The following is a 21,530-nucleotide window of genomic DNA, read 5'->3' as shown; positions in this document are numbered from 1 at the left end:
TTACCAGACTTGTAAAACATGCGGTAGAACTTTCACACACATATATAAGATCGAAGACACAATAGTTCATTTTTGATGTTTATTTAATTTCAGGTAGTTAAAGAAAGTCTTTTAATACAAGTAGTTTTATTGTCTCAGTGTCCATCTTTCAAATAATATTTAACTACTGTAAAATGTTAAGTACTAATTATGTTTGAGTTGTCTTTCATGAAATCTACATATTTGGAAGGTAACCTAACGAGGCATAATGGTACTTTGACTTACGTTGGCAGAACCACGGTTGGTGGCTCTGCCGCCTTCCTCCCTGATTGTCCAGTACATAGACCTTTTATATGCACTGGCCAGACTGTTTATTACCAAATTAAGATGTAGTTTTCCTGGTGTTATGTCTTAACCTGCCCAGAGCTACGATAACTTGTCAGTTTAATATTTCAACAGTTTTAAAAGGTCAATAGTATGAATATAATTATACTCTCCAAGACAATGAATAATTTAGTCTTTTAAAGCAATAGCCTAGCCCCATTTTTGAAATTACGCCATTACGCTACAAATTTTGTACTGGTTACAGGTAGAGTTTGGTATTTTGGGTTAAAAGCTATAATTTCCTCCACTCTTTTTATACACACACATCTATTTTAGCTGTATTTCTACTTGCAAAATGCGCATAATTCCACTGTTCAGCCTGGTAGCTGTACTGTCATTTTGATAATCTGATAGATACCGTCTGTCGAATGATATGTCACAGATAAGTAATTTGTAACATAACTATTTATGTAGTTTTGAAAGTTTATTTTGATATATATTTCATTTTCTAATAAAGGTTTAAATACGTTGGGTGTTAATAAGGTGTAAAGCCAAGTCTATAGTTTGTAAAGTTCGCTCATTTTGTTGAAAATCACTTTTTATTTTAACTAAACGAATTCCTGTTTCCTAGTTAGCAATTACTCCTCAGTCCTTAAGGGAAAATAGAGGACGCGGGGTTGGGGAGTTCGACCTTCAGAAAAGGACAAAATTAAAAGTATTTCATCTTAGGATTTTGTAATGTTTCTATCAAATCGCTGTTAAACATCTTTTTTCTTTTGAAAAAGAAATGAGTTAGCGATTTATTTAGTACGGTGCCCCTAAAGTGACATGTTTCACACTTTTTTTCCACTTAGGTAATGAGAGACTTTTTTTTATTTCGTTTAAACGAAATGATTTCGTTTCCGTTTAAACGAAATAACTATTTCGTTTAAACGAAATGATTCCGTTTAAACGAAATAATAGTTTAAACGAAATAAGTTACATTTCGTTTAAACGAAATAGTTATTTCGTATAAACGAAATAGTTATTTCGTTAAAACGAAATGATTTCGTTTAAACGAAATAAAAAAAAGTCTCACATTACCTAAGTGGAAAAAAAGTGTGTAACGTGTCACTTTAGGGGCACCGTAATTTAGCATTATTTCCTCCTTTATTATGTATTTCGGTATCATTGGCATACGTATTTTAGCCTTATTTTGCACTACTTGGAAACATTAGTCATAACAGAATTTCGACAAATTGAAATAATTTCAAATTGTGTAATTAACATTGCTTCTTCATTCTGTTTTTTTTTCTTATGGAAGACTTCTGTCCAGTGTTAATAAGGATTCCAACCTTTGACAAATATTACAGAAAAAAAACAACAATTACTAAAGGAAGGATTTAACAAGAAATTATAATGTTTTATGCTCATAACAAACCATGTAGCAGACGCATTTTAAATAAGGGCAGTATTATACTTTAAATAAATATACACTACTAACAGGAAGGACATAGCAATCGAATATAAGTATCATTGTTGTTCTGTATAGTTAAGATAAAATAATTTACATCAACACATTGCGCATTCGGGTATTATCTAAATTCTTCAGCAGAGAAATTTGAAAATAAAAATGAATCTGAAAATTAAGAATATAAATGGAAAGTATACAAAATGTTTTGTGTGATTTTAACTCTTAGCATGATGGACACGATTCGCTCTGCCTTTGGACCAGCTTGCAAAATTGTGCAGTCTGATCATGATCGGCAATGTTCGCTATTCAGTCAGTATTTTTGGTAAGCACCCCTTTTAACAGTTAATGGTGATGTTCAAATTCAAAGATAGACAAGTTCATTATAGAAATTTAGCAGGGTAAGGGTTAAAGATCCCGATCTGACTTTGTCAGTCACATAAAAGTAATATTTCCTATAACTTACTTTAATTTACTTTATTTGGTAAAAGATAGTACTTAAAGTTTGAAACTTGATAAGTGATTGGATCAGAATTCTTCATAAAACAGTATAGCAACAAGATTAACTATCATTTTATTGCTTTTTAACCAAACAGCATGTATTCAACAAGACTGTGGATATTATGGATTGTCTGTAAGTAAAATATATTTGAATATTTATATATCCAAATTTTAGATAGCATTTCATTTAAATTTATTCATTTAAATTTATTCAAACAGTTTAAATAGGGGAAGTGCAGCGCTAATTACTAAATGCAAAATACTTATAACCTTGACTTTTGGACATATCTGTCAAGGAACTAGCTTTTATATATCGTAGCTAAATCTCTGTTTAATGCTTCGTCGTAAATCTATTTGCGGATGTTCTCGTATTAAAAATTTCGTTTCATAACGTCATTGAGTTTAGAGGATGAAACAAGAAATAATGTGATTTCGATACCGATGTATATATGTAATGGCGATTCATGGCTTATTTTATTTATGTAGTGATTAATTTCGAACAATGAGCCGTTGATACTCTTTAGCGTCACTTTCTCAATGCAAGGTCCAATAATACCCGTTATATCCACAAATTAGTTAAACAATGCAAGGGAAGTAACCTCTGCAAGTTGTCATATAATTACAATCAAAAGTTACTTGTCCTTACCCTGCTCTTAGTTGTGTAGATAAGAGTAAATTATGATCAGGTTCTTTTTCATACCCGTTTGTTGTCGGGAGTTATGATATAGAAGTGTACATGTAATAGGTGTTAATCTACTGAACTTCTCAGTTAAATGTTTGGAAACTACAGGCATGTGTTATGCTTTACAAAATTGTGCTGTTTGTATAGACTATAAATTGTATGTTTGCAATTTTATGTCGAATAAAGAATATGTTATGTTATGTTATGTTATAACGACGCTAATTGTCAAATCAAAGTGCCCACTGCTTGAAGCTAAATTCTCAAACTTTACATCTTAAAGCTTTAAAAGTAAACGAATTTTGAAAACAAATCTGACACGAAACAATAACATGTTTTAACGGTCTCCGGTTATGGAATTATCGCTCAAATATATTGAAAATAAGTTTTTAAAGTGAAATCATGAACCAAAAGCAAATGAATGAAAATAGGATGCATTCATCAACTCCCGCAGTACAATACTATGTTATCCACAGACGATTTTTTGTAACTATGTTCAATAACGAGCTAAATTTGTAAATGTTTAATGCGTTTTTGATTTTATGTCATTCTAAATATAGTATAAGAATGATATGTAAGAATGATATGTAATAATCTCTACAGTTTATAGTATCAAACCCTCCAATGTAAGAATGGTGTATAATTATCTTCAAAGTTTTGTATTCGGTATCAAACCCTAAAATGTAAATCAAATATGTTTTGCAATTTTAGGGACAGAATCCGTATATTCATTGTTAGTTCATATTCGTATATTATCCCGTGTCAATAAATTCATATTCGTATATTATCCCGTGTCAATAGTTGCTTGTAGTAGAACAAGGACGTGTTGTGCCGACTTTGGACTTTGCTGTTTGATTAGATATTTTATAGGCGGTATACACATAAGCCGGCTTTCTAACGACTTGTACTTCTTATACCTTTATATAAAATCAACACGAAATTGACTCGTATATCACTTTTATATAGACACTCTAGCCCATATCAAAGTATTAACTTAATGGGACAGTAACGTTTTTGTACCCCCCCCCCCCCCCCCCCCCCCCCCGACAACAAAGTTGTAAGGGTGGAGGTATACTGGTTTCAGGTTGTCTGTCTGTCCGTCCGTCCGTCCGTCTGTCTGTCCGTAGACACAATATTGTGCGCACCATCTCTCATCATCCCCTTGACACAATTTAATGAAACTTCACACAAGTGATTAGTAACAACAGTAGTTGTGCATGGGGCATGTTAGGTTCTTTCAGAAAAAAAATTGCAGAGTAACGGGACTTTGTTTTTTGTTACTATATAATATACATAGACACAATCTTGTGCACACCATTTCTCCTCATCCCCTTGACACAATTTAATGAAACTTCACACAAGTGATCAATAACAACAGTAGTTGTGCATGGGGCATGTTAGGTTCTTTCAGAAAAAAATTTGCAGAGTAACGGGACTTTGTTTTTTGCTACTATACTATATACATAGACACAACCTTGTGCGCACCATCTCTCCTCATCCCCTTGACACAAATAAATGAAACTGCACACAAGTGATCAGTAACAACAGCAGTTGTGCTGGGGCATGTTAGGTTCTTTCAACAACAAAAATTGCAGAGTTATGGGACGTTGTTTCTTGTTAACATACTATTTACATACAGTCTGCATATGCAATCTTGTGCGCGCCTAATCTTCCGAACCCTTGCACACAATTTAATGAATCTTCAAACAAGTGGTCAGTACCAACCCTAGTTGTGCATTGTGCATGTTACGTTCTTTTAGATATATATTCTGCATAGTTATGGGACTTTGTTTTTTTGTTACCATACTGTATACATACAGTCTATATACATACAGTCCAAATAATTATGCAATCTTGTGTGTGTCAAATTGCAATGTACTGTGTCAGTGCATGCGGGGGGTACATTCATCACCTTTAGTGATAGCTCTAGTTAATCATAAAGAGATAGTGATGTTTTTCATGTAATTGTATTAATAAAAAAGGTGCTAATATGATAGACAAAGAAGCAGTGGGTTAAGAGTAAGTGTGGTTTGTCTCACTTACCGGACAGCAAGTGATAATGCTGATTAACGCGTCCCTTTATTTGTTGCCTTTCAATTTAGTGAATGTTTCCACAAAACTGCCGGCCATAGGTGCTGATGTTGATGTTGTACGAAGAGTGAAACGCGGAGGCCACTACTGTGAGTATCTAAACATATAGGGCCTACTTGACTTCAATTCTGAACTTCCTCTATGAAAATATTTAAAATATCTCTTGGCCGGATAGAAACTTTCCTTTTAAATTTTAGTGGATATCCGGAGTTGTTTCAGTAAACCATTTCTTCAATGCCATTTGTTTTTCAAATATAGATGTCTTCCTTTAAGTTTTATTTATTTACAATACTTAAAATGGAATTTACCGTAGTCAAAAAAAAATTGAGAAAACCTTTTGAACATGAAGCAGATTAATTTCTTATTCGTGAAAATTCTCATTGATGAATTCTCATAAAATTAACGATAGTTTGGTCTGTTTGCCAGTTTAGTTTTGCATTACTTAACTTTTTTTTCTCTATTTGTAGATTGCCAGTCGGTAAGACTTCTTCAATACCTTATCTTTACGTTTGAAGTTTGATATCATATTGTTTATTGTATGCTTCCCGCTATTATTTGCTACTAAGATTTACTTGTATACATAAAATACATTATTACATACTTATTAAATAGCTCCGTTTAATCTCAACGGAACATGAAACGTCTATATTTTCCTTTCTGACGTTCAAATTTCAAATCGGGATGTGTGACGTCATTTGTGACGTCAGTTTCATGTATATCTTCTGGTTTAAAAGATCTTTAACGACGATATTTTAATTTCACTCAGGCTTAATAACTAATTTGCATAATTTATGTAATAATTTTAATTGTAGATGCGTATGTAATAAAAAGATTATTAGATTTGCACTAAGAAATAGGCACTCGTTGTTTAACGAAATAATAGGCCTACTGTGTATGTAAAGTCGCGCAATATTTCCGCAGCAGAACTCCTGCATATCTTATAACCTAATATCATCAGTTATAGATGAGTAGCTTTTGGTGCAAAATCTTCCACTTAAACCAAGTTCAGTCTCATTATCTCATGCCTTCTTCATAAATTGATTAGAATAATCCTTTTACACTACATCAACTTAATCATGGAATAAGGAATAACTGTTAGCAATTTGTGTCTTAAGCCTATCTTTAGTACCGTATTCAATACCAAACTAAAACATAAATGAAGTAAAGATAGTGTTGTATGACCATGTATTTAAATACTACTGGCTACAACTTTCTGTTTCTTAACAAGTAATGCTAAACATTTGTCTTTTAATTTTACATACATTCAATGACTAGACTAGGCATTTTGGTAGAGAGTTAGTCTTGTACCAACGTGTTTCAGGAAGCAACTGATCCATGCCAACATGGGTTATGTACCACAAACGACAACGGTCACGATCATTATGAATGTATTTGTGTCGAAGGATGGACGAGTCGCAACTGTGATTTAATTGGTTAGTATATACTGTGGCCTGATTTTGGTATTTTTAAGGAACTGTTAAAAGGTTCAAAATTGGTAGAAAAGTTAATCTGTTTTATCAATCGTTCATTGGATGATATAGAATATGTTTAGCTGAAAACTACATAATAATCATAAAGATACTGGCATGCACAAAAGTTTTGATAATAATCGTTCAAATTTCAGGAAAACAAACTACACATTTCCTAGCAGTCTATATATGAGCCGTGCCACGGGAAAACCAACATAGTGGGTTTGCGACCAGCATGGATCCAGACCAGCCTGCGCATCCGCGCAGTCTTGTCAGGATCCATGCTGTTCGCTAACAGTTTCTCCAATTCCAATAGGCTATAAAAGCGAACAGCATGGAGCCTGACCAGACTGCGCGGATGCGCAGGCTGGTCTGGATCCATGCTGGTCGCAAACCCACTATGTTGGTTTTCTCATGGTGCGGCTCATATTATGTCGTTCTCATTAGTAAAATTTCATTTTATAAATTTTTAATCATACATTATTACTTATGAAATAATAATAATTGTTATAGCCATAATTCTGCTTGCTTTTTTTCTCTGACAGATGTCTGCACACCATACAAGGAAGCCGATATAGTATTTGTCCTGGACACCTCTCTAAGTGGTGGTAACGGAACGATAGGCAAACAAAAGGAATACGTCAAAAACTTTATGTCCAAATACCGAACTGGACCACCAAACAACCGCTATCAATTTAGTCTTGTGACATATTCCCTTCAGGCGACAGTCCATTTTTACTTGAATACCTATAACAATGACACAGATTTACAAAATGCTGTTGATCTAGTTGATGATAACTGTTGTGGTCCAAGTTTTACAGGAAACGCTCTGAGTAAAGTTCGTCAAGACGTCTTTCTGTCGTACAACGGTGCAAGAGATAACACCGTCGTGGATCGTTTTGTGATTTTATTGACAGATGGGCTATCGTCGGATCCGACGGATGTAATGCAGGAAGCCATTTATCTAAAAGCCAACGGCGTGAAAATATATACCATCGGTAGTGGAATGTCTGTTCTTCATGAGAAGTTGCTGGAGATATCGTCATTTAAAGACCATGTGTTTCCAATGGCAACAGAAGATTCTCTACACACTCTACTCAAATATACCATGTTCGGTTGTGAGAGTATGTTGTATTTCGTTTTCCAAAACTTTTAGTTTTTTGCCCCCAAAATTCATGTACTGCTTATCTATCACTTCTATTAATAATGTCCTGTGTTATAATCGTGTTTTAGTAGTTTTGTTTTGGTTACTAGATGTATGTTACATCATTTGTGTTTTAACTGACACATTTTCCATTAAGGTAGTGGTTAATTTATTTTGGAAATTCTTTTGTCTTATTGTAAAAAAAAAAATGAAAAAGATTTAAAATTCACATTAGCGAGAACGATCGAAATTGCTCGAGTTACAAAATTTTTGTTATTTTATAAGCTATCGACTACCAATATAGCATTTCTGTTAAAAACCTGTTGTAGGTTGTTCAACAAACGTGTCAGATGTTGCAGTATTGATGGATGTGTCAGCTAATATAAAACCTAAAGAGTTTGACACCCAACTCAAAGCTGCCATACATTTGCTGGGGATTAATGACGTCGGACTAAATGCCACTCAGTTTAGTTACTCCACGTTCACGAATACAATGCACAGCATCTACAGCTTTGATAAATACAGTGAGCGAGTTGATCTTATTGCAGAGGTTAGTAAGAAAACAAAGCATGTATTTTCTACAAACGGTGACGTCGCAAACGCCCTGGGTGACTTGTACCAAAATGGATTTTCTTCCTCAAAAGGGTCAAGGTCGGAAGCTAGACAGATTGTAGTTTTGATCACTTCTGGACAACTTGGTGATATGGAACAAGTTAAAGCGGAAGCAAAGCGACTGAAAGACTCTGGAAAGATAATTATAACGATAGGTACCGGATTGAGCGCAAACATGACAAATTTACTAGAAATCTCTTCCGATCCTGCCTTTACTTACATTATAGGGGATGACGTTTATACCGACTTCGATGTTCTTGACTCGCTGAAGACTACGTTTGTATATGACTACTGTTCAAATGTTTGATGACTTAATGCATCAATCACATTTTTTTCATTTTGTCAAGTTAATAATAAAAGTACAAGATATCGAAAACGATACTAGAAAGAACAGCTAACTTCCTTAATTTTCATATCACCTTCAATAATGAGACTAACGCTTTTGGGCGTGTTTTAGGCGTGTTTTTACATATTTTACTGACTAAAAAGGTGTTGTTGTTGATAAAAAGGTCCTAAAACGTACATATTCACCTTAAAATTATGTTCTATGGCCAATGCTAACAAAAAAATCCTTTTGCAAAATATTTGACAAAAGTTAAACTCGTAGAACTTAATAAGATCGTACTTGTTGTTCATTAGTCTGTCTAAAAAGTCCTTTATAAAAGTCGTGGTAACACTTCAGTGTACACTAAATCGGATGGTGCAGTCTCGCGCATTATTAACTGTTAACATTTCTATTTATATGAGCTTATTTTATGTTTTTGTTCTCATACTACATATTTATTTACACTCACCTCAACAATGTACAAATCTTTATGGAACATTTGATATGTATTACATGTATTTAAATATTATCACCTACTATGTAGACAATAATTAAGAAATAATTCATAGCAAAAGAGTGTTTTAACACTATTTATACACGAAGGGCGGTTATACGTCGAGCGTGATAATTTCACGAGGGCGCAGCCCGACTGAAATTATTTGTACGACGTATTACCGCCCGAGTGCATAAATAATGTTAAAACACAGTTTTGGTATAAAACATTTCGATTCTAATATGCCCTTAATCTAAAACAGTAGATAAAATATAGTGCGCTCTTCCTTGGTCGCAACAAAAGCATTGACGTCACCACACGTAAACGTGACGTCATTCTAGCGTAAGGGTGTTTTAACAGAGAAAAGGATATTAGAATTGCCAATTAAATTTGAAAATAATGACCATATTTTAGCTATATAATGTTTTGTTACACTGGGATATACCAATACTACATGTGAGCAGCATAACCTTTGAAACCGGTGAACATTACGCCTGACAAAAATAGAATAGAAATTGAACATAATTTGGAAATGCCTAATTTCGGTCACTTTCGAACTGCGTTAGACACACCTCATTTTGATAATGAAAAATGCGTTTGAATTGTACACGATGAATATAAAGAGTTTAAATACGTTGGGTGTTAATAAGGTGTAAAGCCAAGTCTATAGTTTGTAAAGTTCGCTCATTTTGTTGAAAATCACTTTTTATTTTAACTTAACGAATTCCTGTTTCCTAGTTAGCAATTACTCCTCAGTCCTTAAGGGAAAATAGAGGACGCGGGGTTGGGGAGTTCGACCTTCAGAAAATGACAAAATTTAAAGTATTTCATCTTAGGATTTTGTAATGTTTCTATCAAATCGCTGTTAAACATCTTTTTTCTTTTGAAAACTATTTCGTTTAAACGAAATGATTCCGTTTAAACGAAATAAGTTACATTTCGTTTAAACGAAATAGATATAACGAAATGATTTCGTTTAAACGAAATAGTTATTTCGTAAAAACGAAATCATTTCGTTTAAGCTTATTTCGTTAAAACGAAATGATTTCGTTTAAACGAAATAAAAAAGTCTCACATTACCTAAGTGGAAAAAAGTGTGTAACATGTCACTTTAGGGGCACCGTAATTTAGCATTATTTCCTCCTTTATTATGTATTTCGGTATCATTGGCATACGTATTTTAGCCTTATTTTGTACTACTTGGAAACATTAGTCATAACAGAATTTCGACAAATTGAAATAATTTCAAATTGTGTAATTAACACTGCTTCTTCATTCTGTTTTTTTCTTATGGAAGACTTCTGTCCAGTGTTAATAAGTATTCCAACCTTTGACAAATATTACAGAAAAAAAAACAACAATTACTAAAGGAAGGATTTAACAAGAAATTATAATGTTTTATGCTCATAACAAACCATGTAGCAGACGCATTTTAAATAAGGGCAGTATTATACTTATAAATAAATATACACTACTAACAGGAAGGACATAGCAATCGAATATAAGTATCATTGTTGTTCTGTATAGTTAAGATAAATAATTTACATCAACACATTGCGCATTCGGGTATTATCTAAATTCTTCAGCAGAGAAATTTGAAAAAAAATGAATCTGAAAATTAAGAATACAAATGGAAAGTATACAAAATGTTTTGTGTGATTTTAACTCTTAGCATGATGGACACGATTCGCTCTGCCTTTGGACCAGTGTAGATCATGACCAGATTGCAAAATTGTGCAGTCTGATCATGATCGGCAATGTTCGCTATTCAGTCAGTAGTTTTGGTAAGCACCCCTTTTAACAGTTAATGGTGATGTCTAAATTCAAAGATAGACAAGTGCATAACAGGAATTTAGCAGGGTAAGGGTTAAAGATCCCGATCTGACTTTGTCAGTCACATAAAAGTAATATTTCCTATAACTTTTATGTTTTTTGTTTTTGTTTTTTTTTTGTGTAAATTCAATCAAATATTTACAAAGACTTTATCTCTTTTCTTATGATAACATATATTTCTTTCATGAAGTTTTTTTTACAATATTAGGAAGTGCCGGTCAAAGTATTTGAAAATACGAATACGCACTTTGAGTCGTGTAACTATTTACCCTGGACAAACACAGAGCATTCATGTCTACATCAAAAGTTTGATAATGTTATGAATGGACGACACCTTTTTTGTATAAATTGAACAAGACTAATTACATATTACTGTAAGTGTTTGTCAGTGCCTTGAGGACGTATCTCCAGAAGCACATAAAAGAAGCGGAAGATGTGTAACTTGCTTTTTTTACTATATTTGGTAAAAGATAGTACTTAAAGTTTGAAACTTGATAAGTGATTGGATCAGAATTCTTCATAAAACAGTATAGCAACAAGATTAACTATCATTTTATTGCTTTTTAACCAAACAGCATGTATTCAACAAGACTGTGGATATTATGGATTGTCTGTAAGTAAAATATATTTGAATATTTATATATCCAAATTTTAGAGAGCATTTCATTTAAATTTATTCATTTAAATTTATTCAAACAGTTTAAATAGGGGAAGTGCAGTGCTAATTACTAAATGCAAAATACTTATAACGACGCTAATTGTCAAATCAAAGTGCCCACTGCTTGAAGCTAAATTCTCAAACTTTACATCTTAAAGCTTTAAAAGTAATCGAATTTTGAAAACAAATCTGACACGAAACAATAACATGTTTTAACGGTCTCCGGTTATGGAATTACCGCTCAAATATATTGAAAATAAGTTTTTAAAGTGAAATCATAAACCAAAAGCAAATGAATGAAAATAGGATGCATTCATCATCTCCCGCAGTACAGTACTATGTTATCTACAGACGATTTTTTGTTACTATGTTCAATAACGAGCTAAATTTGTAAATGTTTAATGCGTTTTTGATTTTATGTCATTCTAAATAAAGTGTATAAGAATGATATGTAATAATCTCTACAGTTTATAGTATTATCCCGTGTCAATAGTTGCTTGCAGTAGAACAAGGACGTGTTTTGCCGACTTTGGACTTTTCTGTTTGATTAGATATTTTATAGGCGGTATACACATAAGCCGGCTTTCTAACGACTTGTACTTCTTATACCTTTATATAAAATCAACACAAAATTGACTCGTATATCACTTTTATATAGACACTCTAGCCCATATCAAAGTATTAACTTAATGGGACAGTAACGTTTCTGTACCCCCCCTCCCCCGACAACAAAGTTGTAAGGGGGGAGGTATACTGGTTTCAGGTTGTCTGTCCGTCTGTCCGTCCGTCCGGCTGTCTGTCCGTAGACACAATATTGTGCGCACCATCTCTCATCATCCCCTTGACACAATTTAATGAAACTTCACACAAGTGATCAGTAACAACAGTAGTTGTGCATGGGGCATGTTAGGTTCTTTCAGAAAAAAAATTGCAAAGTTACGGGACTTTGTTTTTTGTTACATACTAAATACATAGACACAATCTTGTGCACACCATTTCTCCTCATCCCCTTGACACAATTTAATGAAACTTCACACAAGTGATCAATAACAACAGTAGTTGTGCATGGGGCATGTTAGGTTCTTTCAGAAAAAAAAATGTGCAGAGTAACGGGACTTTGTTTTTTGCTACTATACTATATACATAGACACAACCTTGTGCGCACCATCTCTCCTCATCCCCTTGACACAAATAAATGAAACTGCACACAAGTGATCAGTAACAACAGCAGTTGTGCTGGGGCATGTTAGGTTCTTTCAACAACAAAAATTGCAGAGTTATGGGACGTTGTTTCTTGTTAACATACTATGTACATACAGTCTGCATATGCAATCTTGTGCGCGCCTAATCTTCCGAACCCTTGCACACAATTTAATGAATCTTCAAACAAGTGGTCAGTACCAACCCTAGTTGTGCATGGTGCATGTTACGTTCTTTTAGATAAATATTCTGCATAGTTATGAGACTTTGTTTTTTGTTACCATACTGTATAGGCCTACATACAGTCTATATACATACAGTCCACATAATTATGCAATCTTGTGTGTGTCAAACTGCAATGTACTGTGTCAGTGCATGCGGGGGGTACATTCATCACCTTTAGTGATAGCTCTAGTTAATCATAAAGAGATAGTGATGTTTTTCATGTAATTGTATTAATAAAAAAGGTGCTAATATGATAGACAAAGAAGCAGTGGGTTAAGAGTAAGTGTGGTTTGTCTCACTTACCGGACAACAAGTGATAATGCTGATTAACGCGTCCCTTTATTTGTTGCCTTTCAATTTAGTGAATGTTTCCACAAAACTGCCGGCCATAGGTGCTGATGTTGATGTTGTACGAAGAGTGAAACGCGGAGGCCACTACTGTGAGTATCTAAACAGATAGGGCCTACTTGACTTCAATTCTGAACTTCCTCTATGAAAATATTTAAAATATCTCTTGGCCGGATAGAAACTTTCCTTTTAAATTTTAGTGGATATCCGGAGTTGTTTCAGTAAACCATTTCTTCAATGCCATTTGTTTTTCAAATATAGATGTCTTCCCTTTAAGTTTTTATTATTACAATACTTAAAATGGAATTTACCGTAGTCAAAAAAAAATTGAGAAAACCTTTTGAACATGAAGCAGATTAATTTCTTATTCGTGAAAATTCTCATTGATGAATTCTCATAAAATTAACGATAGTTTGGTCTGTTTGCCAGTTTAGTTTTGCATTACTTAACTTTTTTTCTCTATTTGTAGATTGCCAGTCGGTAAGACTTCTTCAATACCTTATCTTTACGTTTGAAGTTTGAAGTTTGATATCATATTGTTTATTGTATGCTTCCCGCTGTTATTTGCTACTAAGATTTACTTGTATACATAAAATACATTATTACATACTTATTTAATAGCTCCGTTTAATCTCAACGGAACATGAAACGTCTATATTTTCCTTTCTGACGTTCAAATTTCAAATCGGGATGTGTGACGTCATTTGTGACGTCAGTTTCATGTATATCTTCTGGTTTAAAAGATCTTTAACGACGATATTTTAATTTCACTCAGGCTTAATAACTAATTTGCATAATTTATGTAATAATTTTAATTGTAGATGCGTATGTAATAAAAAGATTATTAGATTTGCACTAAGAAATAGGCACTCGTTGTTTAATGAAATAATAGGCCTACTGTGTATGTAAAGTCGCGCAATATTTCCGCAGCAGAACTCGTGCATATTTTATAACCTAATACCATCAGTTATAGATGAGTAGCTTTTGGTGCAAAATCTTCCACTAAAACCAAGTTCAGTCTCATCATCTCATGCCTTCTTCATAAATTGATTAGAATAATCCTTTTACACTACATCAACTTAATCATGGAATAAGGAATAACTGTTAGCAATTTGTGTCTTTAGCCTATCTTTAGTACAGTATTCAATACCAAACTAAAACATAAATGAAGTAAAGATAGTGTTGTATGATCATGAATTTAAATACTACTGGCTACAACTTTCTGTTTCTTAACAAGTAATGCTAAACATTTGTCTTTTAATTTTACATACATTCAATGACTAGGTATTTTGGTAGAGAGTTAGTCTTGTACCAACGTGTTTCAGGAAGCAACTGATCCATGCCAACATGGGTTATGTACCACAAAGGACAACGGTCACGATCATTATGAATGTATATGTGTCGAAGGATGGACGAGTCGCAACTGTGATTTAATTGGTTAGTATATACTGTGGCCCGATTTTGGTATTTTTAAGGAATTGTTAAAAGCTTCAAAATTGCTAGAAAAGTAAATCTGTTTTATCAATCGTTCATTGGATGATATAAAATATGTTTAGCTGAAAACTACATAATAATCATAAAGATACTGGTATGCACAAAAGTTTTGATAATAATCGTTCAAATTTCAGGAAAACAAACTACACATTTCCTAGCAGTCTATATATTATGTCGTTCTCATTAGTAAAATTTCATTTTATAAATTTTCAATCATTCATTATTACTTGTGAAATAATAATAATTGTTATAGCCATACTTCTGCTTGTTTTTTTTTCTCTGACAGACGTCTGCACACCATACAAGGAAGCCGATATTGTATTTTTCCTGGACACCTCTCTAAGTGGTGGTTACGGAACGATAGGCAAACAAAAGGAATACGTCAAAAACTTTATGTCCAAATACCGAACTGGACCACCAAACAACCGCTATCAATTTAGTCTTGTGACATATTCCCTTCAGGCGACAGTCCATTTTTACTTGAATACCTATAACAATGACACAGATTTACAAAATGCTGTTGATCTAGTTGATGATAACTGTGGTGGTCCAAGTTTTACAGGAAACGCTCTGAGTAAAGTCCGTCAAGACGTCTTTCTGTCGGTCAACGGTGCAAGAGATAACACCGTCGTGGATCGTTTTGTGATTTTATTGACAGATGGGCTATCGTCGGATCCGACGGATGTAATGCAGGAAGCCATTTATCTAAAAGCTAACGGCGTGAAAATATATACAATCGGTAGTGGAATGTCTGTTCTTCATGAGAAGTTGCTGGAGATATCGTCATTTAAAGACCATGTGTTTCCAATGGCAACAGAAGATTCTCTACACACTCTATTCAAATATACCATGTTCGGTTGTGAGAGTATGTTGTATTTCGTTTTCCAAAACTTTTAGTTTTTTCCCCCCAAAATTCATGTACTGCTTATCTATCACTTCTATTAATAATATCCTGTGTTATAATCGTGTTTTAGTAGTTTTGTTTTAGTTACTAGATGTATGTTGCATCATTTGTGTTTTAACTGACACATTTTCCATTAAGGTAGTGGTTAATTTATTTTGGAAATTCTTTTGTCTTATTGTAAAAAAAAAATAAAAAAGATTTAAAATTCACATTAGCGAGAACGATCGAAATTGCTCGAGTTACAAAATTTTTGTTATTTTATAAGCTATCGACTACCAATATAGCATTTCTGTTAAAAACCTGTTGCAGGTTGTTCAACAAACGTGTCAGATGTTGCAGTATTGATGGATGTGTCAGCTAATATAAAACCTAAAGAGTTTGACACCCAACTCAAAGCTGCCATACATTTGCTGGGGATTACTGACGTCGGACTAAATGCCACTCAGTTTAGTTACTCCACGTTCACGAATACAATGCACAACATCTACAGCTTTGATAAATACAGTGAGCGAGTTGATCTTATTGCAGAGGTTAGTAAGAAAACAAAGCATGTGTTTTCTACAAACGGTGACGTCGCAAACGCCCTGGGTGACTTGTACCAAAATGGATTTTCTTCCTCAAAAGGGTCAAGGTCGGAAGCTAGACAGATTGTAGTTTTGATCACTTCTGGACAACTTGGTGATATGGAACAAGTTAAAGCGGAAGCAAAGCGACTGAAAGACTCTGGAAAGATAATTATAACGATAGGTACCGGATTGAGCGCAAACATGACAAATTTACTAGAAATCTCTTCCGATCCTGCCTTTACTTACATTATAGGGGATGACGTTTATACCGACTTCGATGTTCTTGACTCGCTGAAGACTACGTTTGTATATGACTACTGTTCAAATGTTTGATGACTTAATGCATCAATCACATTTTTTTCATTGTGTCAAGTTAATAATAAAAGTACAAGATATCGAAAACGATACTAGAAAGAACAGCTAACTTCCTTAATTTTCATATCACCTTCAATAATGAGACTAACGCTTTTGGGCGTGTTTTAGGCGTGTTTTTACATATTTTACTGACTAAAAAGGTGTTGTTGTAGATAAAAAGTTCCTAAAACGTACATATTCACCTTAAAATTTTGTTCTATGGCCACTGCTAACAAAAAAATCCTTTTGCAAAATATTTGACTAAAGTTAAACTCGTAGAACTTAATAAGATCGTACTTGTTGTTCATTAGTCTGTCTAAAAAGTCCTCTACAAAAGTCGTGGTAACACTTCAGTGTACACTAAATCGGATGGTGCAGTCTCGCGCATTATTAACTGTTAACATTTCTATTTATATGAGCTTATTTTATGTTTTTGTTCTCATACTACATATTTATTTATACTCACCTCAACAATGTACAAATCTTTATGGAACATTTGATATGTATTACATGTATTTAAATATTATCACCTACTATGTAGACAATAATTAAGAAATAATTCATAGCAAAAGAGTGTTTTAACACTATTTATACACGAAGGGCGGTTATACATCGAGCGTGATAATTTCACGAGAGTGCATAAATGTTAAAACACAGTTTTGGTATAAAACATTTCGATTCTAATATGCCCTTAATCTAAAACAGTAGATAAAATATAGTGCGCTCTTCCTTGGTCGCAACAAAAGCATTGACGTCGCCACACGTAAACGTGACGTCATTCTAGCGTAAGGGTGTTTTAACAGAGAAAAGGATATTAGAATTGCCAATTAAATTTGAAAATAATGACCATATTTTAGCTATATAATGTTTTGTTACACTGGGATATACCAATACTACATGTGAGCAGCATAACCTTTGAAACCGGTGAACATTACGCCTGACAAAAATAGAATAGAACATAATTTGGAAATGCCCAATTTCGGTCACTTTCGAACTGCGTTAGACACACCTCATTTTGATAATGAAAAATGCGTTTGAATTGTACACGATGAATATAAAGAGTTTAGGTATGTTCCTTTTTAGTTACCTGTCTAAAACTAGGATTGTGTCTGTCAAATCACCTTGACCTTGAATATAAGCAGCTGCAGCGAAGCAGTACCATTTGGACAAACTTTAAAGTAGTCAATGTAAAGATGCTTCTGTCCCAGTTTGTGGGGATCCACCACTAACTTTACTAGTCACCGGATTGTCACAGGGTGAGAAAAATGTGCAGCCAGACCGGGATTCGAACCCGGGGCCTCGGAATACCGTTCCGATGCTCTACCGACTGAGCTACCCGGCCGCCTACACATTTTCTCCCCGTTTTTATATTCAAGTCCTATACCGTGACATATTTCCCCACCATTTTGAAATTCGTCCTCGAATTTCAGCGGGTACTTTATATATAAGCAATTACAGGCGCCGGAGACTAACCAGTGTAATGCTGCCACGGCCCCACGTTGGGCGCCATTGTCGCCGACGGCCGCACTACGCTCTTTGATGGGGCAGGCAGAGCTGGGACAAGATATTTGTTTGTCTATTTGTCTGTATCAATATCTAACAAACGCAAGTTCGATTACTCAGAAGATGTATTCTATATAATTTAGATGAACTACAAAAATGGCAATTTTATTTGATGCACAGAAAATGGCGTTTGTTTATTTGTATTTGAATAATGGCTGTAAAGTGAAAGTAAATAATCGATTGGTTATGACAATCACGTGTTAGAGTTAGTAAAGAAAGGTGACCGTGCAATATCTCTAAACTACAGAGTACTGGACTAAACTTCTAACTTACAACGACTTACGACCAAACTACTTCAAACACTACTGATAGACAGCTAAAGTAGACTAAAGTAGACACGGAATAATTGCAATGTATGGGGAATAAGAAAGTAAGTAAACACTGGTACTATTTAGTTTTAAATATGATTTATTACTTACTAATGAATATACACCCTATGACAATGGCGCGGCTCATATTCACCTGTGGATAGACACAATATACTATTCTTTATACTAATGATCACATGTAAGCTTTTCTTGATGAAATATCAACATTTTCGTATTTCTTTATGTATTATAGACCAAGTCAACGACGTCGACGTCAAAGCTTTATACTATTGTAATACAAAATTTATGTAATGGCTTTATTTCACTCCCATGACGTCAAACATGTGATGCATAAATTGCACATCACAGCAATTTTCTAGGAGAGATAACTTTACAACGAGGAATAGATATGTTATATGTTTATTTCTCTAAAGTGAAAAAATAAGTATTTATAATATTTTTATAATAATACACTAAATTTTGATAGGCCTTATTGAGGCCAGTCAAATGTTTGAATTTCACTGCTTTAACCTTTAATCTGCTGGCGGCAACTGATTTTTCCTTTGCGATCAGTGCAGACCAGAACGTGGAGGCTGATCATGGTCTGCACTGTTCGCTATTCATTCAGTAAATTTTCAATGAACATCCGTTTGAATAATAATTGGTGCTGCCCAAAAAGAATGATGGATGTAAAATTTAGAAATTTAAAAGTGTAATGCTACTGTCACACTATTGCGTATCTTGCTACGAAAGTGGCGTATTGAAGAAAAAACCTTATAAAGAGAAAACGAGGCACATTTTATGCAAAATATCTGCTTAAGGCGAGCACGACGTATGTGTGGGATTTCTATGGCGTACCTGTTGAGTATCCGGTGTACCACTGGGTTCGTGGGACGTACAGCTTCGGCGTAGTATGGTGTATGCGTGGCGTATAGTACGTTGCGGCTGCGTAACCGTTTCGTTTGTATGGCGTTACGTTCTAACATGAGAAGTCAGAGTACGTTCACGCGGCGTTTACAAGTGGGTATAAAGCGACTGTGCACGTTTTTGCTGCTGTCATTCGTTCTAGAGAAATCAAAGTATATTCTATTATAGTATGCAGACAAAAAAGAGAACAAAAAGTGCTAGAGGAAGGGGCAGACAATGCCCGCCCTACCTTTAAAAGTCCAGTCTGCACCAGACCCTGCAGCAACTGAAGAGGTCGCCACAAGACCAGCTCCATCTATAGGAGGAAACGCTTCATCCTCCCCGTCTTCAGACTCAGGTAGCGAGTAATTCAAAGTCGAGATTCATGACTATAGACAGAATGATAGTTATTATTTAAAGACCTGCTCCCGTCCTACCTTTTAACCTTAAATTGTCACTGAAAAAGCATGAAAATTCTGACTATGAACAGTGCCGCCTGTCAAAATAGAGTCTATTTTATATTAAATTCTATACAAAATACCTTTGGTTTTGCGTGCAGAAGTGTGGCACGTGGCCGTTAACTGTTATAGTAGTCGCAACTTGACCGCGATGGTTGACCTTAGGCTGATTATTCATATCGATTATTTCATTAGTATAAATAAGGGGTGCTTAGGGTATCCATGTTATTTATATGCAGTAAGTTTGTATACAATGCACTCCTTTTCAATAATAGGTTTTGCCTCATTATGTATTATAATACAAAGGTCAATCATCGGGGTCAAGTTGCGTCCACTATACCTATTGTAATCATGGGTTGCATACACACAATAGAATTTGAATAGCCGCGGAGCAGATCTTTAAGGTTTCGATGGAGGCCTTGAGAAACAAAAATCAAACAACACCAAATCATAGAAAGGAAGAGTTGTTTGACATGAAAATTGAACAGCATGTAAAACATGTATATTACTTTACGAAACAAGTGTCAGTATACTGATATAAACATTGAATTCCGGAAAAAGGCTGCCTAAAGGGGCTCCACTTCCGGACAGTTAAATGCCTTTAAAAACTCACCATTTTCAAAGAACTGTTACACATGTTTGTTTTGATGCATTTGCAATAGAGTGCGGGTGGTGAAATTTCACGTAACAAGGTGGAACATAGTTTTCAGCAATTGTTTATCTTTTTTTTCTTTACAAATGGCATTCATTTTCAAAGGGAGACAACTTTTTCTCAAAGATTACTTAAAATAATCGGAAAAAGTTGTTTCCCTTTGAAAATGAATGCCATTTGTACTTAAAATAATCGGGAACAGTTGTCTCCCTTTGAAAATGAATGCCATATGTAAAGAAATAAAGATAAACAATTGCTGAAAACTGTGTTCCACCTTGTTATGCGAAATTTCACCACTCGCACGCTATTGCAAATGCATCAAAACGAACATGTGTAATTGTTCTTTGAAAATGGTGAGTTTTTAAAGGCGTTTAACTGTCCGGAAGTGGAGCCCCTTTAGGCAGCCGGAATTCAATGTTTATATCAGTATACTGACACTTGTTTCGTAAAGTAATATACATGTTTTACATGCTGTTCAATTTTCATGTCAAACAACTCTTTCTTTCTATGATTTGGTGTTGTTTGATTTTTGTTTCTCAAGGCCTCCATCGAAACCTTAAAGAAAATTGTTCTATAATTTTAACACACGATACCTCGTTTGGAATGTTGTAAATGTCAAAATCGCAGTGATAACGTTGAAAGTACTTTTTGCAACGCCGCACTTAATTATATATTGCAGCACATGCGCAGCGGTGACCACGCGGCTACGAATGATCAGCGATGTTTATGTTACATTTTAGAAATGATATATAGCAGAACCATGTTTTAACATATCAAAATAAAATGAAGAGGTTAAACGCCTGCGGAATAATTTCAGGAGCATAGCCCAAGTGAACTTTATTCACACGGCGTATTACCGGTTCGTATTGTTGAGATTCGTAAAACCATGATTGCTATATATTATTTCGGTTGTAATATGTCTTTTATGTCTTGTAAGTAAGTAAGTAAGCAAGCAAGCAAGCAAGTAGATGAAATAGGGCAGTGCATGTATAGC

General features: G+C 34.3%; 2 protein-coding genes and 1 non-coding gene across 3 annotated transcripts; 2 read left to right on the top strand and 1 right to left on the bottom strand.

The window, feature by feature from the left end:
* The first annotated feature begins 4,992 nt into the window (after nucleotides 1-4,992).
* Nucleotides 4,993-8,691, top strand: LOC123532356 (collagen alpha-5(VI) chain-like). Its single transcript, XM_053518187.1, has 5 exons — nucleotides 4,993-5,113; nucleotides 5,492-5,502; nucleotides 6,346-6,457; nucleotides 7,039-7,617; nucleotides 7,967-8,691. Exons 1-5 carry the CDS (start codon nucleotides 4,993-4,995, stop codon nucleotides 8,554-8,556), a joined length of 1,413 nt encoding a protein of 470 aa, XP_053374162.1. The 3' UTR covers nucleotides 8,557-8,691.
* Nucleotides 8,692-14,329: 5,638 nt separating this feature from the next.
* Nucleotides 14,330-17,221, top strand: LOC128546923 (collagen alpha-5(VI) chain-like). Its single transcript, XM_053518332.1, has 3 exons — nucleotides 14,330-14,768; nucleotides 15,112-15,690; nucleotides 16,039-17,221. The coding sequence occupies exons 2-3, from the start codon at nucleotides 15,219-15,221 to the stop codon at nucleotides 16,626-16,628; spliced, it is 1,062 nt and encodes a 353-aa protein (XP_053374307.1). The 5' UTR covers nucleotides 14,330-14,768; nucleotides 15,112-15,218; the 3' UTR covers nucleotides 16,629-17,221.
* A 698-nt stretch (nucleotides 17,222-17,919) lies between these two features.
* On the bottom strand, nucleotides 17,920-17,991 carry Trnat-ggu (transfer RNA threonine (anticodon GGU)). The gene has a single exon. It is a non-coding gene; the product is annotated as a tRNA-Thr (tRNA).
* Nucleotides 17,992-21,530: the final 3,539 nt, after the last annotated feature.

This window comes from Mercenaria mercenaria, chromosome 11, assembly GCF_021730395.1.
Source record: "Mercenaria mercenaria strain notata chromosome 11, MADL_Memer_1, whole genome shotgun sequence".
In the NCBI taxonomy this organism is placed as follows: domain Eukaryota; kingdom Metazoa; phylum Mollusca; class Bivalvia; order Venerida; family Veneridae; genus Mercenaria; species Mercenaria mercenaria.
This window is presented reverse-complemented; position numbering and strand designations above follow the sequence as displayed.